The sequence below is a fragment of the Tripterygium wilfordii genome, chromosome 10 (assembly GCF_013401445.1).
Source record: "Tripterygium wilfordii isolate XIE 37 chromosome 10, ASM1340144v1, whole genome shotgun sequence".
NCBI classification, from domain to species: Eukaryota; Viridiplantae; Streptophyta; class Magnoliopsida; order Celastrales; family Celastraceae; genus Tripterygium; species Tripterygium wilfordii.
In genome coordinates, this window is record NC_052241.1 from 9,147,295 (window position 1) to 9,169,667 (window position 22,373).

The 22,373-nt window shown below is 36.5% G+C and overlaps 3 protein-coding genes across 11 annotated transcripts; all 3 read right to left on the reverse strand.

The window, feature by feature from the left end:
* Window positions 1-604: 604 nt before the first annotated feature.
* Window positions 605-8,224, reverse strand: LOC120007582 (DEAD-box ATP-dependent RNA helicase 15-like). Of its 4 annotated transcripts, none has more exons than XM_038857906.1 (12): window positions 8,095-8,224; window positions 7,860-7,988; window positions 6,345-6,445; window positions 4,892-5,064; window positions 4,500-4,731; window positions 4,279-4,397; window positions 3,625-3,681; window positions 3,352-3,536; window positions 1,935-2,079; window positions 1,732-1,815; window positions 1,578-1,641; window positions 605-994 (listed from the first exon to the last, which is right to left on the reverse strand). In XM_038857906.1, the coding sequence occupies exons 2-12, from the start codon at window positions 7,973-7,975 to the stop codon at window positions 984-986; spliced, it is 1,287 nt and encodes a 428-aa protein (XP_038713834.1). In that variant the 5' UTR covers window positions 7,976-7,988; window positions 8,095-8,224; the 3' UTR covers window positions 605-983. The 4 variants fall into 4 exon arrangements, with proteins under 4 accessions (XP_038713834.1, XP_038713835.1, XP_038713836.1 ...); XM_038857907.1 differs by having other exon boundaries at window positions 7,860-7,981; window positions 8,087-8,222; XM_038857908.1 differs by having other exon boundaries at window positions 7,860-7,986; window positions 8,087-8,189.
* Window positions 8,225-10,132: 1,908 nt separating this feature from the next.
* On the reverse strand, window positions 10,133-11,434 carry LOC120007101 (embryo-specific protein ATS3B-like). The gene is made up of 3 exons (XM_038857283.1): window positions 11,235-11,434; window positions 10,826-10,933; window positions 10,133-10,566 (listed from the first exon to the last, which is right to left on the reverse strand). Exons 1-3 carry the CDS (start codon window positions 11,349-11,351, stop codon window positions 10,297-10,299), a joined length of 495 nt encoding a protein of 164 aa, XP_038713211.1. The 5' UTR covers window positions 11,352-11,434; the 3' UTR covers window positions 10,133-10,296.
* A 3,873-nt stretch (window positions 11,435-15,307) lies between these two features.
* On the reverse strand, window positions 15,308-21,685 carry LOC120007730 (SPX domain-containing protein 2-like). Of its 6 annotated transcripts, none has more exons than XM_038858132.1 (8): window positions 21,539-21,684; window positions 20,428-20,569; window positions 18,992-19,110; window positions 18,320-18,485; window positions 17,030-17,435; window positions 16,830-16,953; window positions 16,536-16,730; window positions 15,308-15,629 (listed from the first exon to the last, which is right to left on the reverse strand). In XM_038858132.1, the coding sequence occupies exons 5-7, from the start codon at window positions 17,249-17,251 to the stop codon at window positions 16,537-16,539; spliced, it is 540 nt and encodes a 179-aa protein (XP_038714060.1). In that variant the 5' UTR covers window positions 17,252-17,435; window positions 18,320-18,485; window positions 18,992-19,110; window positions 20,428-20,569; window positions 21,539-21,684; the 3' UTR covers window positions 15,308-15,629; window position 16,536. The 6 variants fall into 6 exon arrangements, with proteins under 6 accessions (XP_038714060.1, XP_038714058.1, XP_038714062.1 ...); XM_038858130.1 differs by adding an exon at window positions 19,699-19,767 and having other exon boundaries at window positions 17,030-18,485; XM_038858134.1 differs by having other exon boundaries at window positions 17,030-18,485; window positions 21,558-21,685.
* Window positions 21,686-22,373: the final 688 nt, after the last annotated feature.

Here is a 22,373-nt window from a genome sequence, read left to right on the forward strand (position 1 = left end):
TGAATAATAACACGTATTTACGAAATATTTATATCTTCAGACTCTAACCTAAACTAGATTTCATACCTCATTGACTAAATTCGGATTGGTTTAAATCCGAACAAATAAACTATATAATAAACTAATTTAGGTTAGTTACCGAACAAGTAAAGCTGATTGAACTCGGACAACGATGTTTTGTTTAAACCCATATTTCAAACATATCATTTGTGTCCAAACTTGATTTAATTTAGATCAGAGTTTTGTCACCTCTAACTCTACACTTTAATATCCTCGACTACGTTATGTAACCTAGTATTTACTCTGCACATCAGTCCCCATCTCCCACCACTGTAGATGAAAGTTGTCATATCTTACTATCATAATACAAGTAAGAATAAAAAAAAATCAGCAGCGGACTTTTTATATAAATTCAAAGTGAAGCTTTTAATCTAAGGAAATTTTTAAAAATTCCAATGCCAAAAAGAGAATTAATCACCCACCTTGGGCAAAATCTTCAAATATTCTGTCAAACAAAAACAATGTAAGTTCTACAGAGGAACGATTAGAAATTAAGGTACCAATCATCATGCAAAGATCTTGAAATACTTGCAACCTGCAATTATTAGGAGCTACTACCAATCAATTATGCTATTTCTATCGCCCAAATTTGACGCTGCTCCCGTTGCAGTCCATGTTCAATAACTTCCACCTCCCAATTTCCAAAGATAAATGTCTCTTGTATGGTCACAAAACTCAAGCACATCAACGTTAGAAGCAGATTACATTCCTTTTAACATTTAACAAAATCTGAATTTGAAATAACGTCTGAAGTGAACATGACACCCTAGAAAAACAGCAGTTGTCGATTAACTGGAAATCATATCTCCATATGCCAAATCCAAAAGGTTCATTTTTGGTCTACAAACTGTAATACAGATAGTGCAAAATTCCCCGATGTGGTGATGATTCAGGTAGCAGGCCAGCTGCAGCATTTGACTATGCTATGACGGCACTGGATACAAAACATGAGAATTGTTAAGTCACTGAAATCAAGCAAAGAGAGAAAGGAAAAGGAAAACACATCATGCAACATAAAATACAAGATTTATCATTCACTTTTATTTCATCACATCCAAGCAAAAATGTACGTAACTGCTGCTTCAGAAGTACAGGCCCTCAGAAGCATTTTTCATTTCGCTTTATGTGATATTCTGCATACTAGTGGAGTAATCAACTTCCAAAAATTTCATGATTTTCTATGTTGCTGAAAAAGGGAATCAAAAAGGAAAAAACATTTTTTCCGGTGGTCAAATAGTCTAAAAGAAAATATTCTCGCAGGTCCAAACTTCAACCAGGAAATCTGGGAGTGATTCTGTTATTCATGAACTTTAAATAGTATTCAAGGAAACACAAATGGTATTAGTTCTCTGCCTTCGCGAATCCCAGTACCAAGTGTGCATTGCATTAACTTATTCCCTATCAGGCCAACCCACATCCATGAACAATGTCTCCAGATAAAATTACACACCACCACAACAATCCACACCATTCTACTAGCCCGCGTATTTAAAGCATAAATTCTACAAAGATCTTACTGTATGAGGAAGTATCAATTTGCTCTGGAAGCTCCTTTATATCCACCTCAAACCTTGCCTGAACCTGAAACCAATGCCATAAAATTTTTGTTCATTGCATGATGGGTCAAGAAAAGTGCAGAATAAAAGGTAATGTGTTAAAGAAGACCAAAACCTGATTAAGAACATCAGAGTCAGATGAAGATGAGACAAAAGTTATAGCAAGCCCCTTGGTGCCAAACCTACCAGCTCTTCCCACCTGTCAATTGTCATTGTAGATCATAGACGCTGGTAACTTAAAAAAGTGAAGAGTAAATATAATCTAAGTAAATCATATAGTGAGAAACCTCAAGTGAAAATAATATAAAAGGGAGATACCCTGTGTAAGTAGGTATCAGCGGAATCAGGCATGTCATAGTTGATAACAATGTTGACACGCTCAATATCAATCCCCCTACCAACCAAATCCGTTGCCACAAGGATTCGTTTATGCCCCTCCTTGAAGGCCTTATACCGTGTTAACCTAAAAAGATAAAAGCACACATCAAGCAAATGGCAAGATTTTAAAACAAAAGAAATGTACAACACTGAATTTCAAATTTTCATTATCTGCTCCAATGATGCAAATTAATTTCCGACGGACGGATCCAAGCTAAATTAAAAGTACATCAAAACACCAGGACAGTCGATGTCATATCTATAATGAAAGGAAACAAAGAAGTTGGTCAATGTCATGATTTTCCAGCCCCTTTCCACTAACATGGTGACCTATCAACAGTTTCTATAGGCAGAATGAAAAAGATTCCTAAAAACTGGAATGAAAAAGATTCCTAAATCTGAAATAAAAAGGGTTAATTTTCAGAACAACGATAAAGGAGTCATGAATGGGGCACTAACAAAATTGTAAGATAAAAGAGATAACTAGTTATCATTAATAGAGTAAAGGAAGGAAATTAGAAAACAAAGAGATTGAAGACATATACGAACTCCACCATATGCTGTCACCAATATTGTCTTGTTCCGGTCAGCATATAAGACTCCTTTAGAGTTAGTTGAAAAGGCCATCAACAAGCCAAGGTCCCACCAGAGTAGTACCCTCAAAATATAGCTATAATTTTGTAGTTGCTTAGTTTGCTCCATATTAATAGCTTTGGCCAGAAAATCACAATGCTAATGAACATAAAATGCAGGATCTGCAAGTTTGGGTAGTGAGACTCCATCAATATCTGTCTACAAAAGTAACGTAACATTCAGATAAGGTTTCAACAACAGCCCTAAGGTTATCTTTCATTTAATTTCAGTAACAGAGTAACAAGATTACCACCACCAGCAATTTTCTGTTCCCACAACCCTGAACCAGGCAAGTGCACCCTTATCTGTCATCAATGAAGTTTCTAAAACCCATATAGTTGCACACTTCCTCAACCACAAAAACCATTAAAAAATTTCAAGAAACTATACTCTGAAAATTCCTTTAATTCATCAGCGATGAAGTTCTCAAAATCCATATAGCAACACACATTCTCAACCACTAATAACTTGGAAATTTTTGAGCTCTTAATGCTGAATCCCTATATTCTATGACAGCTAAGGACGTCTGATTTAGAAAAATTACACTAGTCTCGGTTATAAAATTGGATCTAGACATAATATGGAAATTCTCAAATGCTAGCTTGATCATTCTCACTTCACAGCTTTGCAAACACAAGCCAAAACCATCTAGCATTCAAGTAACCTTTAGTAAACAGAATGTACACAACTACACATTTGGGTGAATTAGCTAACCAATATATACCTTTCTTCCTGGGACATTCCAGAATGAATGCAAATTGAGGGGAAATTACACTCCACCAGTAACTTATTCAGCTCAGCCGCTCGGCTCACACTTTTGACAAAAATGACAATTTGGTTGAAGTCCAAGGCATCAAGAAGGTCATTCAACTTGCGATTTTTCTCTAGCTCAGTCAACTTAATGTAGTGCTGCCAAGACACCAACAAAATGGTCAATCAATTGTGTAGACAAATTCGATGCCCAAAGTAGCACTCTGCTTCAACATGTCATCACTACCTGTACAAGACCATGGAGAGTCAACTTGGCCTCGTCATCTACGTAAATCTCCATTGGCTGAAATGACCAAAGATACATGCAAAATGCATTAAAAACTAGTCAAGTAAAATATACTCAATCAGGCCAAACATAACCTAATTGCAAAGCAGTATCAAACAATCCGGTTACTACCATTTTCATACTTCATATTACCCACTGATGCCCAACAAAAGAAACATACATGCAGGCTTCAAATAATAAGTGAAAACTAATTTAAACTTTAGCAATTGCAGAAGTTGATTTCGATGGTAGGCAAGAGTAATATCACCAGAACCACCGTTTCTGTGGGGACTTCATTGACATAGTGGTCAAAGGTTATTGTGTGCTGTTGATCACATTTTTCAGTACATGAACCACCTTTTTAGTGATTTTCAGTAAGTAAAAACATTTATTTTTGAACCATTCAGAAATTCTGTAAAAATCGTATCATGAGATTTGGTAAAACCTATAAAAGTTAGTAAGTTCAGTTAAAATTACCTAAAAAGTCGTTCGACTCCAATGTCATCAAAGACAACCCCAAATTTGTTACAGATAATATAGTTTAAGAAAATAGGCGATGGTTAAGAGGGAAAAAAAAAGATTTCCAAAATCATAGTTGATGTATCAGAATATTACATCTTGCATAAACTTCTTGCAAACAGGTCGAATTTCCTTGCTGAGTGTTGCCGAAAACATCATAACTTGTTTATCATGAGGGGTCATCTTGAAAATCGTCTGCACGTCTTTCCTCATATCTGCAAACAGGTAAGGCAAATGAACAAAAAGTGTAATAAAACAGCAGATCAGTCTTTAAAATCACTACACCAATTCACCAAAGATCAATATAAGAAACATACCTAGTGCTTCAAGCATCTTGTCACATTCGTCTAGTACAAAATGCCTGACATTCTTCAATGGAAGATCTTTTTCTCTTGCCAAAGTCAATATTCTTCCAGGTGTTCCAACAACAATGTGAGGACATTCATTTTTGAGCAACTCCTTATGAATCTTGATATTTACACCACCGTAGAATACAGCCACCCTGATATCCGGTAGATAAGTACTGAACCGCTCAAATTCATGGCATATCTGGGGCAAATCCAATAATTTCTTAGGAAGCAGGAGTGCATTCTAGTAACACCAAATTTGAAAAGTTCATACAATTGTGCGGACTGCGGAACAATTACCTAGAATAAAAATATTTGTACAAAGGCCGACCTTAAATTCACGTTAAGGATTTAAGACGCACCTGGTAAGCTAATTCTCTTGTATGGCAAAGCACAAGGGCTGCAACTTGACCAGATACAGGCTCAATCTGCTGCAGAGTCGACAGGACAAAGACAGCTGTTTTCCCCATTCCAGATTTTGCTTGGCAAATTACATCCATTCCTAAGATAGCTTGAGGAATGCATTCATGTTGCACTGGTGAAGAAGTAAATTAGATCGTTGGGACGAATCCTCAGAAAGTATAAATCACCTTCCAGATCCTTTTAATGCAAAGGTTACAAAAACCAGTTTTCGTGCCGAAATGATGAAAATAGTAAGTAATGATTACCTGGAAAATTATAAATGAAACAAGTCAAAAGCAGAATAAGTTGTACTGGAAAAGTGAGAATTCAGTGAATAGCAGGTTTTTCATGGCAACACATTGCAGCTGCAATAGAGATATTATGGCAGCTTTGGTGACAACAACTGGCAGCAAGTGCAATGTGACTCAAAACATGATGCGGTCATTACTAAAATGCACGCACCATCCAGTGTAAAATGCATAAACAATCCATAGCTGCCATGACAAAAAATTCCAAAGGAAGGTGGTACAAATTTTCCGAAATATTCTCCCACAGCAAAGAACCCAAGAACTAACTCTTAGGTTGACAGTAGGAATCATGAAATCCAACAAGAAGGCTCCTTATTAAAAAATTATTTGCAGCTCCAAAATTCTTCCATTGCACAAGACTGCAGTCTAACCCACCTACCGCCCTCTCTCTCATCTATCATAAATCATAAATCGCACTCTAAATGCAGCCCATAGGGAAGTGGAAGATTATTAGAGGACAAAATGAAGAGCCCTTAGTACACAGCCAACAAATGGCAAAAACTTCTCCTTGTACGGATCAGATTCAGAGAACACTTCATGAGTTGATCCCCCTACATGTCTTGCTTTTACAGCTAAATCGGGATTTGAGAGTTACTCCATGTATTACTTTCCATAAAACATAGGTCATATCTTTTGTTAAATCCTTTTCACGACTCACCTGATGCTTGATACACCAATGATTTTATGGTGCTTGATTTTATTGTTGTGCAAAATACTCTAGTGAACCTCCAGGCTCCATCACTCGATTTGTGCACAACCCCACCAAATAACATTATTGGAAACTTTAAAGTATTAATAAGTTGAGTAGCAGGAGCCAGCTCTTGGATGCGATTTTGATCCCGATACAACAAGTACAATTGACTGAAGGTGCGATTCTTTTTCTAAGCCAATAACATAGCTCAGCACACGAGATGTGAAAACTAAGGACTCCAAAAAATTCAAAAACACAAAAGTCAACTCTAAACACAAAGTCAATGACCAATATAATCGGCAAAAACTCCCTGTTTAGGGAGTTGATGACTCCCGAAAATTCATAGCATTTACATCTCTTGTCCAACTTAGAATCTTATGATCAGAAGACAATCAAGACATGAATTAAACTTGCCTTCCGATGGATGTTCAAATCCCGAATCAATGATAGCTCGTAGAAGCTCTGGTTTCAACAGGAAGTCTCTGAATCCCGAACTGTGAATTCCAACATAGCCCCTATATAACAAAAAATCGAAACACGTGAATTGATAGGGGTGACACTAGTTATACACTAATTGTGTACTTGTGTGCACTTTTCGTTCACTTTAAATCAAACATATACCATCAATAAATTATAAATAAACAAGGAATGTCGAATAACAACTTAAGTAGCATTTGTCCAAAAACAAAAAATTTGATCTCAGCAAAAGAGGGATATGAAAATCAAATATCAATGATCACAATTCACCTCCCATATCAGAGTAACATGAAAAGAATCAAGAGGGCGATCCAATATAATCCAACCTTTCACCACCGGTAGACATTAAATGCAGAGTTCATTTCACAAGAAACCAGAAAAAGTAACAGAGACAACAACAAAGGGCGGTTGTTTGACTATATTTTGTTAGCAAAGAGAAACAGAAGACAAAACCATGCCAGGGAAAAGGAACGATACAGCTGAAACCTCCTAACTGAGCCAAATAGCTTGGGTCTCATAGGCCTATTCTTAAGCAACATATAAATAAAATAGGCCAAGAGTTTAGGAGGGCATGAATCATGATGTAAGGACAGGTCTGGCATTATTTATGTTCACCAGCTTATTTTGGGCTCACTTTTACAACATTCAAAGATAAGCTGATTAGCTGAAGCTGGTATAAGTATGCAATGTCAAATCAGCCCCAAGTCAGTAACTTCCAAGCAAAGTAACGGAAACTTAACAGTTGCTATGCCAAAACATATCAGATGTGGGGGTTGATTTAAATACACAACATCAAACCAATCTCAAGTCAGTATAGTAATGCCAAGTAAAAGTAACAGTCATTATACTCAAAAAAATCATATTAACCAAAATAACGAAATGCATCACATATATCAAACAAGAAACAGAAGAATACATAAGCTCCAAATCCTGCCCCTCCCTCTCCCAAACACATCCGAAACTTATCTAGTAAATCTTATGAGTTATGACCATAGGACGAGCAAACGATAGTCACAGAAACCGATTAACAACAATACGGGGGAAAAAAAAAACACTTTGTATAGAGAACAATCACTATCTTTCCAATCTTAACCTACCGATTACCAAACAAGCCAAACTAACCTAATCAACAAATTTGGAGAACCAAATAAAGCAGGAATTCTGGATTAGGAATAGGAACTTTACAAATACAATTATCAAGGCATCCTTGACAATATTACCAATTTATACTTGAATTCATATAAGGCCAAGCACAAACACCAATACTAGTTTCAAATTCCATCTACTTTAACAAAATATATCAGTTGGCTTCTTGACAAGGGACGTAAAACCAAATTCCATACTTGTCAATTAACAGAAAATTTTCTATTATTTTCTACCTAATCAAACAGAAACATAAAAGATGCGAAAACGAGATACACAAACATAGACAGACAGAGTGAGGATACTAACTTCTTAACGGTATCAGCAGCCGGTTTTGCAGTCACAGAGTCGGGGGCTTTCTCGTCTTCTTCCTCATAGTCGATCAGCTCCTCCTCGTATGCTTCGTTATCCTTCACTTCACCCATTTCAAACTACACTAACAGAGAGAAAATAAATCAAATTCTTCTAGGTCAGCGTGTTAAGGATTCTGATCTGCAAAATTTGAAGAGAAAGTCGGGAATTCAATTTGTTCTTACCTCACACTCGTTAAGACGAGAAAGCTGAGTTCGTAAAGCGGAATGGAGCAGTTTGGGTGAACAAGCGAGAGAGGAAGAAGAGGAGCTAGGTTTTCGATTATGTGCGGAGGGGACGTTTAAAAAGATACTCGATGAATGGACGATGCTGCCCTTTATTTTTTTAATGTAAATTCAAAATTTGCTTTGGCATTTTTTTCTTTCTTTTTATTTGAAACTGCTATTTAATTTGAAAATATGAAAAATTAGAGATAAATCCCTCCACTAAATCCAATAAGTTTTGTTCCATAAAATTCATCAAATTTCAAAAATATTTCATAAAGGACAAAAATTGATAAATATTTATTTTATTGACAAAAATACTCTCATGTTCTCATCTTTCCCATTTGACACCCAAATCGGAGTTTCCTCATTCATGACTATTCCGACTAGCCAATGGGTGAGAATGGTGCGCCTAGGTCTGAATTACACTCCCATGGTGGTGGCTTGCGACGGCGGCGTCGCTGACGGGTGAATTGGACACTTTTCTTCATATTTAGCCACAACTTCAAGATCAAATTCCGATGGAATCAACAGCTGACGACAGTGAATGATGGTTGAGAATTGGTCATGGTGCTTCAACGTTTCTATTTGGTGGATTAGCGGCCTTGATCGGTGGCCGGACGACGGTGGTCCACCATTCCTATCTGCATCATATGTCATTTGTTTCATATGTTATCTGCTTCTTAGAGATGAGTATAATGAAACAAATAACATTTCGATAGATCATTCAGATTTTCATTTTTAGAAAGAAAAAAAAAGAGTACAAACAAGTAATAAAAACATCAAGGTGATGCGCCTTGGTCCGTGAAGTTGATTGGTGGTTTTGATGGTCATCGGTGTCGATTAGATCGAGCTCTAATCCAAACCGCGGTTGTGATTTCATGAAACTTTCTTGGCTATTCAATTAATAATCAACGGTCGATGATGACTGAGTTTTGATCGGGTTGACCTAAAGCTTCATTTAGGTGTTCATTCGTCAAAAACGATGGCCGGTTGGCAAATTTCCGATTGTGGCAGTGAAGAAAGAATAAAAGATCAGAAGGAAGAGGAAGAAATAGGGGCATTTTGGTAAATTTACAAGTGTTGTCACTTTTTCCTAAGCTTTTTTGACTTTTCCTTGTTGAAATATCTTTTAGTTGTTATCCTTGTCCGCAAAAAAACAAAAAAAAAATTGGAGAATGTTTTGGACCTTTTTGCCTTGCAATCTTAATAGAGATAAGGATTTGCTTCAACTAGTTTCGGCTACAATGCATACCTATTTCGCTTCAAGTGGTTAGAACTTAGACCGCAATGTCGGAGTCAAAGAGTTAATGAGGTAAAATTCAAATGACAATGACCTTTGTTTCAATTGCTAAGATCAAATTGCTAATTACTCAGGTGATAACGTCGTTGGTGAACCTCTATGATGGCCAATGTCTTCAATTGTAAAATTTTTATGCGTGCAGACTTTACAATCTTAGTAGATTAACATTATTTACATCCCATTTTTTATTAAATACATCCCATTAACCCTTTAAAAACATATTATAGTGGAGTGTACTTAATAAAAAATGGAGTACAAATAATGTTCATCATCCTAGTACAGTCGTAGTTTAGGATCATATCGTATGTACAAGACCAAACTTGTATTCTCAATTAAAAAAGACAAATTGGGGCTTAAATTAACCGGATTAAAACCCAATCTTTGTATGTGAAATTTGTCCAGAATGACTTTTTGATTGCCCATCAAACGCACTTCTTTGTATATGCTTGTTGAAAGCAAATCTCCAAAACAACCTAAATTAGGCCACAGCTCAATCTAAACCATCCACCATTTCCCACCACAAAAGCATTTCCATGACTAAACACATCAGTCAAACACCTAACACAAATCGATACTCACATATACATGCAGCTGCTCCTGCTTGAAGGAGAAACAAGAAACCCTGTTTGAATTGGCTGTGAAAGTTCAATGAGGAAAAGCTGTAGCATAATAGCCATAGCTTGTAAAAACTGCTCAAGAAACCATTTAAAGATGAGACAGCTCTCATCAGTCCCCAAATTATTGCTTTATTGATCTGTCCATTGGAGTCTGAAAAAGTACATACACACCAAAAGGTTCTCAATACACTCTAAAATCCTAATGCAACAACTCACCATACCTGAAAATGGAAGATGCAATTCACCACTTTCTACATTGCAGCAGCAGAGGCCGAGCCACCTTGACAAAGATTAAATCCATACCAAACACCATTTGGTATAAAAGTGTTGTATCTAAAAGTAGCAGCCCTGGTGTAGTAGCCATAGACGGTCACAGTGTCGGGCTTCCAACCGTCATAGCCACTCCTGTAGAGGTAAAGAGAACAAATCTGGTATGTGCAGGGTCCATTAATCTCAAATGTATCCGTCGAGCATCGCTCAAATGTTCTCGAAGAAGGGTCATCCAACCTTGGTGCATACACCTAATTCATTAGCAAATTAACATTTCACCTTCAATGAGCTAAACCATATCAGATAACTCACAAACATGTGAGAATAGTCAACGATGTATCCAATCTCATCAATCTTATTATTCAGATAACATAAAATTACTTCATAGAACACAATCATCTTTGGTGGGTTGGTGTTAAAGTTTACTGATCATTTACTTAACTGAACACATTTGTGTAATTATAAGTGTATAGTTGTTTCTTATAATTTCATGAGTGTTAGAATACTGACCTGGTTTCCATAAGCATCGCCAAATGCAAGACTGATACAGTCTCGAGTGTATCGGGGTGAAGAACAGCTTGTGGTTATTGATACTGAATAAGAACAGCTCCTTGCGTCCTAAAGTAAAAAAAAAAAAATTCAAATTTAGTATCAAAATCCACAAAACAAAAGGACTCATTTTTCCCCTTCAACTAATTCCGAATCTCAAATAATCTCTGACAAGAATCGCCAAATTCGCACTAACATTTGATATTGAACAAAGTCTCTCAAATTTCCCAAATAAAAGTTCCAATATTTTTGCTCTCACAAAGAAGTTCTCGATGGGGACTTTCTACAAACACATTTCAGACATAGCTGCCATTTCCATAGGGGAGAACACTTCTGTACGGAAGTTGTGCTTTTGGGGATAAAAACATACCTGGGTCTCATTGATCTTGAAGGATACGAGAGGTTGAGGCAAGGGATTGATTGATCTACTCTGTGACAAGGTGAAGATGAAGGCCAAGTGAAGCAGAAAAGCCAATACTTTGATCATCTTCAACACAAGCCTGAGACCGCAAGGGGACACTGGTTTTCGCCTTTTCAGGGATCGTCTGTAGACAATTACAAAAAGATATTAGGCTGAGGTGAGATCCAGTGTGGTTCCTTCTTATGGTGTTGAGGAATATGCCTTTAGGGGCTGTTTGGACAAATCTAGATAGCAACCACTCTATCTGGAACAGTTATCTATATATTCGTGCTGTCCTCTCTTCTGTTCATTGTGTTGCCTTCACAATGAAGTATCAGAGGAAGAATTTGCCCACTTAATTAACTACGTGATCTAGTGTCATTTATATATTATTTATCAGTGACATTGTTGGGAGAAATAAGAATTGTCCAAACATGACCTACAGCAGTTGAAAAGCCACGTGTACAGTCTGACTCATCAAACTTAGAGAGAGAGCTATTAATGTAGATTCAAAATTACCACATGGCTATCACGTGTCACCTGCATATACTTCCACCCTCTTTCATTATCTCTATTTTACATATTATTTATTATTACCTATCATATTATTTAATAATTCTTTCTCTCTTTTTATTTTATTTTATTTTATTATAAGAGGATGAGAGATAATACTATTTAATTTGGGTAATTGAATAGTCGTTACCTAAATGTAGAAACTATTGTACTCTCTCCTTCCGTCCCAATTTATTTGTCATCTTTTAAAAATTCAACTTTTTAAGCAGACATGATTTAATGCAATTCAACTATACAAAATAACAATGTCATTTCAAATTTGTGCTTATTTATGGTGGTACTTTCTTTTTTCTTGAAAAAATGATAATTAAAGTTACAAGAGTAATTTTGAAATATAACAACAAAATTGTCAATTAATAAAGAAAAGTGACACTAGTTTTGAGACAGTCCAAAATAAAAAGAACAACTAAGAAAATAGGACGGAGTGAGTAACAATTACCTAAAATAGATAATCTGATATGGATACTATTATCCTTGGAGTTACGAGCTAACACATAAATTTCCATACGTTTGTCGAGTACACATAATTTCTAGGCAAAACGCACATCCAATGAGTTTACCTAGTAGTCATCCAAAAGAACAGAAAAAACTATAGTCTAAACGCGCCTATATATTAAACGTGCTACAAGTGGAAGTGTAGACATTTCATGTGCATTTTTCTTGAACGATTCGAAAGAAGCAAAAGGTTAAAAGACAGGATCAATGTATCAATGTCTACAACTGTATATTGGATTATTTTCTATCATATGACAACAAGAATAATTGGTAGAGCTCTAATGAAGATAGTACAGTGTTTAATCCAAAATAAGGTGAATCCAGAATAGTTTTTGAAATTTTGATAAAATGCTGCTTCACAAGCTTCGACCATGAACACCAATCAACAATAACCAGCTTGTTATTGGAACTCTCCTTAACCCTCACGAACCCTCTTGAACCCCGTTGCCAAACATACGTTAAACCCTCTTTCAAACCTTAACCTAGCAAATGGATGACGAACACAAGAAGAAGAAATTACGGAGAAAACAAGAAGACACAGAATGTTGTGAAGAACGTGTTCTTCCTTTTCATTCCAAAACTGACTTGAACTAAACACATTACAGACTTATATACTAGTCCAGGCTATATCCCTTAACCGATTTAACCAAAAGATACGTGTAGGTTCATATCAACTTAGCCTGAGCGCCAAAGAGACGGCGAAGCATGTCTTCACATTCCTTCATAAGCTCCAAGAGAGAGACTGGAGAGAAGAATGGCTGCTGCATAGCTTCTAGTATGAAATGAAGGTGAGTGGATGTGCCTCCTATCTTCTTGTGCTTCTTCACTATGTTCATCAATCCTGTTTCAACCATAAAAATAAGTAGATTTAAGCCGTAAAGCAGATGCGCAACATCCAAATTGGCAGAAGTGCATGGCAAGAGCAAGCAGAATAACAAATTACCTGTGAAGTTAAGGACACTGCATTGCAGTAGGGAGACCATCTCTGCGTGGAAATCTATAATTTCCTTCTGCAGTTTTAACTTCTCTTCACTGCAGTTTAAGGCTGCAGCCACTCGAATTCGAAGTTCCTGCAACAAGAAGCAGTAAACTGTGTTATAACTAATATAAAAGAAATGGAGGTATCAATTCAATTCATTCATTGTGAAATGAACAATACCTTCATTTTGATGATGAAGTCCTCCTCTTTGTCGACGAAAAATTCGTTAACCTTGTCGAGTTCACGATCTAATAACAGATAAAAACTAGCACAGCTTTCTCCAAATAACTTCTCATGGAATTTGATCTGCTTCTTCAACTTCTTGTAAGAGAGAAACCGAGTTCTCCATCGAGGCGAGCTTTGCTCAACCTCACGGCGAAGTTTCTTCCTAAACTTCATGCTGATGATGACTTGCTTTAAACCCATCAAAACTCCAAATATATAAGGCACCGGCACCAGCACCAGCTAGTAGTAAACAAGGTAGTACTATATTCTGCAGACATTTCATGTCTTCCTTGAACCAATCGTTGAGAAAGAAAAGGATAAAAAAAAAACCACTCCAAATATATAAGGCACCAGCTAGTAGTAAACAAGGAAGTATATTCTGCAGATACCCTGCTCTTGTTTTTATATTTTCACAGTAGCCTCCATGCGCAGTCATTTCACATCTTCCTTGAACCAATCGTTAAGGAAGAAAAGGACAAAATACCACTCCTGCAACTACATATTTTTGTCATATGAATATGGAGGGATTAAAGGATTCAATTATTAATGGAGGGTTAAAGATAAAGAAATACCAGACACTGACATACGTCCAAATATTTCGATAATTCATCAGGCTGCAAACGAGTTAAACCCTAGTTGATACCACCCCTGTATCCACTACTTCACAGGCTTTGACGATATAAACAATTGTTGAGAACCAACTTGGAGGCTGTCGAAAAATTTGTGTTGTCATGCTCATCAACAGATGATTCGGCCGCCATGCTTCATCTCTAGGGCGTATAACTAGTTCATACCCCTCAATATTTCTATATTGTAGGCCGTACTATGAAAATCACATTTATTTTGTTGATAACTGCTTTTAGGGGTGTAAATGGTCGGGTTATGGTTTTTTCCCCCCCATTTTTTACATAAATTTAACTGATCAATTTTTTGATTAGAGACAGTTATTTCGGTTATCGGTCGATTATTTCAAACGGTTCTTTAAATAAATATGTAATTTTTTTTTGAAAATAATTGATGGATCAATTCGGTTATTGGTCAATTCGATTATATCGGTAATTTTGTATAGCCCTAACTGCTTTAGAATAATAAGATTCATCTAAGATAATAAAAAAATATTGACAAACATGTGACCTAGTGGTAAAGTTACAGGGTGTAACCTTTTATTAATAAAGAGTGGGTGCAAGGTCTCCCTGATCCCGCCCACAACTATGAACTCCAACACATTTTGTCGATAAATGCTTTAGAATTATAAGATTCATCTATAGCATAATAAGATTCAACATGACAAACATGTGGCCTAGTAGGGGTCTTCGCGATCGGTTTCGATTGTTTTTTAAGGTTTGTTTGACATGAAAATAACCTACCAAACGATTGGTTTTTTCGGTTTTTTATTAGTTCGATTCTGTTTTTAGTGGAAAAAATGTACAACTTTGTATTCTAAAAAATCGACCAATCATTTCAGTTTCGATTGGTTTCGGTTTGGGCGGTTTTCTTGAACAACCCTATGACTTAATAGTAAATTTACAAAGATGCAACCTAAATGTTACATGTTCTATTTCTAGAAACAGTCTTCCCACATCATGTAGGGGTAAGATCTGCTTGGGACCCGTCACTACGGGAGTTTTACCCCGTCACTGCACGAGTTTCGTGTACAAGAGTTGCCTTTAAAGATATTTTTTATGGCAACATGGATAAATGTTATGAGATCCCAAGTAAAAGAACAAATCATCATAATTTCATGTGGAAACTTTTCAACAGATTTATAACATGGTACAGAATAAAGTGTTTCATATTATATAAAACTACAAGAAGACCTCATTCCACCTCAATTCACAATACTACTCTTGTGCAACTGAGCCAATTTTTGTACTTTCCGCTGAATGAAGCTAACACAGAATCTGCATGGATGTAAAGACACACAGGTAAAAAGTGCAGTGCATTCCCAGGTGGTATGAGGTGCTATCCAAACTAAGAACACCAACGTCTTCAATTGGCTGGTGATAAAGATTTGTAATCAGAACTCGTTTGGAGGTTTCATTCTTGTTAATTAGCCTTCTTACTCTATCTTTGTCTGCATTATACAGCACTCCCTTCAAAATATGGACAAACTTCAGAATGAAATCAACTGAAATCACACAATATCATAATGCAAAATCACATGCAGCAAAGAACATGGATGCCTAGCAAGTACAGGTGGGAGGAAATAAAGGTAAAGATGCTATATAAGGCATGATGAGGCTAAGTAATCAACATGCCATATGAGGCCATGGTAAGGCTAGCCTTTCATTTAGCTAAAGCACTATACGAAAAATCGACATTGAAAAACCCTACTCGTAACCTTTGGTAGTATAAGTATTCTACTGCGATTACAAGTACACCAACGTCTATACATATATAGACGGATAAAGCAACGGTCATATTTGAGACAGAGTGCAACGGGTGAAAACAACAATGTTATGTTTCACTGTAGTTTGTTAGGTGTTAGGAACTCATATTTTAACAGCTATGAGCTCACACATAAAATTTTCATATGTTTGTCTGATCTGCGAAGTTTTGGATGTTTACGTAGTAGCTAGGCACCTAAAGATAATGACTGGGGGTCCTACTGTACAGGAAAAAACTATAGTTTAAACACGCACAATAGCCTATATATTATACATTTACACGTTGTCCAAGTTCAAGCATAGATATTTTATTTGCATTTTTCTTGAACCAATCGAAAGAAGCTAAGGTTAAAAGACAGTATCATGTCTACAACTGTATTTTTCTTTCATATGGTAAGATTCACTGGCAAAGCCCTAATGGAGAGAGTACAGTGTTTGATCTCTCTTCAGAACGAAAAAGTATACATGACATCTGGGTGAATTCAGAATAAATAGTTTTAAGCCACTTGAGCTGCTGAGCATGATTGAATTCACCCTACATATATATCCACTGCTTCACAAGCTTCAACATGGACACTAATCAACAATAACCAACTTGTTATTGGAACTCACCTTAACCCTCACGAACCCTCTTGCCAAACATAGCCTGAGCACAAAAAAGATGGCAAAGCATGTCTTCACATTCCTTCATAAGCTCCAAGAGAGAGTTAGGGGAGAAGAATGGCTGCTGCATAGCCTCTATTATGAAAGGAAGGTGAGTGGATGTGCCTGCTATCTTCTTGTGTTTCTTCACTATCTTCATCAATCCTGTTTCAACCATAAAAACAGTAGAACAGTAGATTTACCGATCTAGGCGCAACATCCAAATGGGCAGAAGTGCATGGCAAGAGCAGAATAACAAATTACCTGTGAAGTTAAGGACGCTGTATTGCAGTAGGGAGACCATCTCTGCGTGAAATTCTAAAATTTCCTTCTGCAGTTTCAACTTCTCTTCACCACAGTTTATGGATGCAACCCTAATTCGAAGTTCCTGCAGCAAGAAGCAATAAACTGTGTGAAATGAACAATCATTTATGAAAATGACTTTTTCCAAGGGAAAACAATACCTTCATTTTGATGATGAAGTCCTCCTCTTTGTCGATGAAAAATTCATTAACCTTGTCGAGTTCACGATCTAATAACAGATAAAAACTAAAGCAGCTTTCTGATCTCAATAACTTCTCATGTATTTTGATCTGCTTCTTCAACTTCTTGTAAGAGAGAAACCGAGTTCTCCGCTGAGGCGTGCTTCGCACGACCTCACTGCGAAGTTTCATCCCAAACTTCATGCTGATGATGACTTGCTTTAAACCAATAATCCAGACTCCAAATATATAAGGCGCCAGCTAGTAGTAAACAAGGAAGTATATTTTGCAGATACCCTGCTCTTGTATTTATATTTTCAGCAGTCATTTCATGTCTTCCTTGAACCAATCGTTAAGAAAGAAAAGGATAAAAAAAACACTCCTGCAACTGTATAGTTTTGTCATATAAAACATGGAGGGATTACATAATTTAATTTTAAAAAACCATAAACTAATATAGCATATTAAAGACAAAGAAACACCAGATAATGACATAAGTCCAACTATTTCGATAATTCATCAGACTGCAAACAAATTAACCCTAGTTGATACCACCCTACATCCACTACTTCGCAAGCTTTGACGATGTAATCAATTGATGATAACCAACTTGGATGCTGTCGAAAAATCTGTGGTTTTATGCTCATCAACAGATGATTCTGCCGCTAGGCTTCATCTCCAGGGCATATAACTAGTAAATGTCACATGTTCAATTCTTAAAAACAGTCTCCCCACATAACATGTGGGGGTAAGGGCTGTCTGTCCCCGACCCCGCCCATTACTATGAACTCGAACCCATTTTGTTGATAAATGCTTTAGAATAATAAGATTCATCTAGCAGAATGAGATTCAACATGACAAACATGTGACCTAATGGTAAAGTTATAAGGGTATAACCTAAATGTCAAAATGTTCAACTCCTCGAAACAGTCTCCCACATAATATGTGAAGGTAAGGTCTACGTGTCTCTGACCCTATCCTATCCACCACGGGAATTTTGTGCATGAGAGTTGTTTACTTTAAAGATCTTTTCTATGGCAATATGGATAAATGGTATGAGATCCCAAATAAAAAAACAAATCACCATAATTTCCTATGCAAACTTTTCAACAGATTTATAACATGGTACAGAATAAAGTGTCTCATATCATATAAAAGTACAAAAAGACCCCATTCCAAAGGTGTAAACAAAAATCTTGAGCAACTGAGCCAATTTTTATACTTTCCGCTGAGTGAAGCTAACACAGAATCTTCATGGATGTAAAGACATACAGGTAAAAAGTGCAGTGCATTCCCAGGTGATATGAGGTGCTATCCATACTAAGAACACCACCGTATTCAATTGGCCGGTGATAAAGACTTGTGATCAGAACTCGTTTGGAGGTTTCATTCTTGTTAGCCTTATTACTCTATCTTTGTCTGCATTATCCACCACTCCCTTCAAAATATGGACAAACTTCAGAATAAAATCAACTGAAATCACACAATATCATAATGCAAAATCACATGCAGCAAAGAACATAGATGCCTAGCAGGTGAAGGTGGGACCGTGGGAGAAAATAAAGGTAAAGATGCTATATAAGGGCATTATCAGGCTAAGTGAAGATGTCATATAAGGGCATGGTGAGGCTATGGTGAGGCTAGGCTTTCATGTAGCTAAAGCACTACACGAAAGATCAACATTGGGAGGAAAAAAAAACCAACGCCTAATTTTTGGTAGTATTTTACTGCGATCATTAGTTTTTTAACAGGAAAGACAAGAAAACATTCATCAAACTTCCACCACGATGTTAATGATGAAATAAGACCTCCTCATGTACAAGTAGGCCACATAGGATAAGCAGTGAGTGCATGCTTCTGTACAAAAAGCAATACAAACTACAATGCTGTCTGATTATTGGTCTCTTTGTTTAAAATGCAAAATGTTAAATTCTGTCCCCTCACCTTCCAAACAATTTCATCGAGACATATCTTCCCATACTCATCCAGGAAAAGGCACTCCGTCAGAGGCTTGCCACATACATCCTTCACAGAGGAGGTAATAGCAAAGACGACTTCTGCCACTAGAGAAACAAAATCCAGGAAGTAAGAATTCAATTATTGAACCAGTCAGGGTTTTAGAACTTCATCTCTTTCCAGCTCAAATTTTCAGAAAATCCTTCACAACTGTCTACATAAATACCAATTTGAAGCTCTCATCACAGCCTAGTCAGTAGTCACCTCAACTCATTAGTTATCACTTCTCCAAAAGATGGACCAACTCTTCCATTCCATTAATTGAAACAATTATGGTGACAGGTCAGCAAATGCTTATTTACTCAGGGCCGTTTCAAAAGCTAAGAATACTACTGAAAGCGTGCATTGCATTTCATGTCACACTGATTGGGGGTCCATCCATCCATCCAACATCAAAAAAAGTGTTGATAGTTACCGAGCCACCACTACGTTCACAGGTTGGCCATGTCAGCACCATGTCAATGAGGACACGGACTTGATCTCCCTCCCCTCCCAATCGTGGGCAAAAAAACAATGATTTTTGGATTTTAAAAAACTCCAATATTAGTGTAACCCACAATATCACACCAAGACATATGATTTCTATCCTTGTATAAACTATCAAAAATAACTCCGTATAACTATATTATACTCACAAGCAAGTTCATCATACTCATCCTTGCCCACAACAAAAATGCTGACATCCCCAAGCACTCTACACAGACCTGAGACGGAAAAAAAATCATGTGGGAATCAAGAAAATGAATAAAAAAGGTGTAGGCTCCCAGAAGAAATTCATATACTAATAGAATACTTCAATGGTGAAATTTACACTTTCTCTAAACCAGCTTTTTTTGTGGAAAAAATCAAGGGCATACATTACAAAGAACATTTCACAGTCAAGTTCCTTTAAAGCCGATCAACACTCTACCAAATGGGCAGTAATGTAGTTCAGATGTGTATAGAGTATGCTATAAAAACATTTGCAAGCCAAACCAAGAATGAAACGGAACAGTGAACAATAAAGTAAATGATTAATAAAAGAAAGGTCCTCAAAACTTGGTTGTATATCAGTTGAAGTGTTGTCTCCTATCCCTGAATATAAATGCATCTCTCTCTACAAGACCAATTGACTAATATAGATCTACTAGGCAGTCGGTAGATGATGAGTCAACTGTTGACTCAAAATATTCAATCCAATTGAAGTTAGGCAACCAGGTTCGGTCATTCAAAATGTTCATTAGTTCAGTGCTAATAACACAGGTCCCTTCAAAGCAATCCCAGAACCATTTCTCACCCTTCATCAAATAGGATATATTATAACCATATAATAGCGATTATCTGCACGACAGAAGCTGAATAAGCGAAGCAACAAACAAACATACTTGTGGCTCGCAACAAGGAGCTTGGGCTTGGGCTTGGGCTTATCAGAGCTCTTCATTCTTCACACCTTTAAGATTATTTGCTCCCAGTTTAACTAAGAATGATCGCCAGTGCAGCCGTTCCTCAGCTGGAACTCCATTGAATCTGCAATAAAACATTAAACTGAATTAAACCTTCTAAAGCATATCGAATGTACAAGCTCATCAAGCCGGTAAAGTATTTTCTGTTGTGTGGTAGACTTAGTTTTGCATCTCACCTTCATCAGAAAGTACACACACTAAAAACTTCAAAATCAAAGGAATGGACATATGAGGATATATACCATCATACTCCAATGTCAGCACATAGTACAACCAACCAATTACGTGCCAACTTCTGTTTTCACTTCCACAATCTCTCTATTGATTCTACCTAAATGCAGGCAGCCATGTCTCTACTAATATTAGCTAGTAGCATCTTTATTAGCTGGTTATGATAACCAAACCCAATGTATTGTATCCATAAAGCATGGTCGTTAAATTCCATCTTGGATAGGCTAGAATTCTTAATCCAACTTACTAACTATGATTGTTATCATTAACGAAAGATGCAAAAGAAACATTAACAGAAATACAAGATAGACATTAAACTGTACTTTACAGGTTACACCTAAGATGACTAACATTGAAGCAGATCTTATAATTAATTGTAAGGATTTTAAAAACTTGATTACTTCTCACCGTGGTGAAGCCGAAATTACAAAGCAAATAAAAATAGGTAAACAATCCATTTTCAAAAAATACCAAATAAATTAGTAATCTTTGTGCTCAAAGATGAATGTATTAGTAGTCTACATAAGATTTCTCTTATGACAAATAAAATTAGCTCCGTTCCGTTTCAATGCATACCACTTTGAAACATGACAGACCCAATTCAAATACAACCCTGAGAAATCATAAACCGATTGAGGTTGAAGATCTGGCCTCAAAATTAACCAGAATTAATTCAAAACAACAAAATAATTGAACAAAAGGAGACAATAAAACAACAACAATAACAGGACCGAAGAAGAAGAAATCAATAACAACATAAAATGCATGAAAAGATGGATTATGCGTAGAAGGTGAAATGAACCGTGGAGATTTAAGCATACCGTTCGATTAGGATGTTGCCTTCCCCATTTGCAAAGAGAATTGCTCCGATTCTTCTGCCTTGTGTTTCTTCTCTTCCCTGGGTTTTCTCCTACCTTCTACTCTTATAGTGTGTTTTACCACTTTCGGCTTCGTTTTGTTTTGCCATTCTAAGCAGTATGGTACGGAACATTGGACTCATTTGGAAAACAAAGCCCATCTCCAGGCCCAAAAGGACAAGATGGGCTGATCCTAACCCGGCTTGCTTTTTTTAAACAAGCCCATTGGAAGAAAGTAATACTACCTCTTACCCAGTGCTGTATAGTATGGGACCCCCAACCTGCCCATCCAATTTCTTTTCATTTTTCTATCCAATAATGACACTATATAAATTCATATTTTAGACATCCGATATAAATCTAAACTCATGTCGTCATGTCTGCATGCACAGAAAACAAATTGAAGTAGAATTAACAGTACTTAATTAAGTAGAATTAATTGCATCGATAAGGACTTGTCATTGGGGTATGTCAATTGTATAATCTCTCTATATACATACATAAGTGTCTTATTTAATTATGTATTGTTTCCTTATAAAAAACAAATTTAGATGGTGATTTGAGTGGTATCAGAACTAAACCCACTTAAACCAACAAATATCGTTCGCTTTAAGTTTTTTGGTTCACTGCTTTAATATGTTTCTAGGCCGTCTCATTTTACGGTACTTTTGAGCTTGGAAAATATTTTTGTTGATTGATAGAAGCTTAGGCTTTTCTTATAAAGCATATCGCTTGGTATTTTCCAAGCGATATGAGATTATTAGCCTGTTTGCAGGCTTC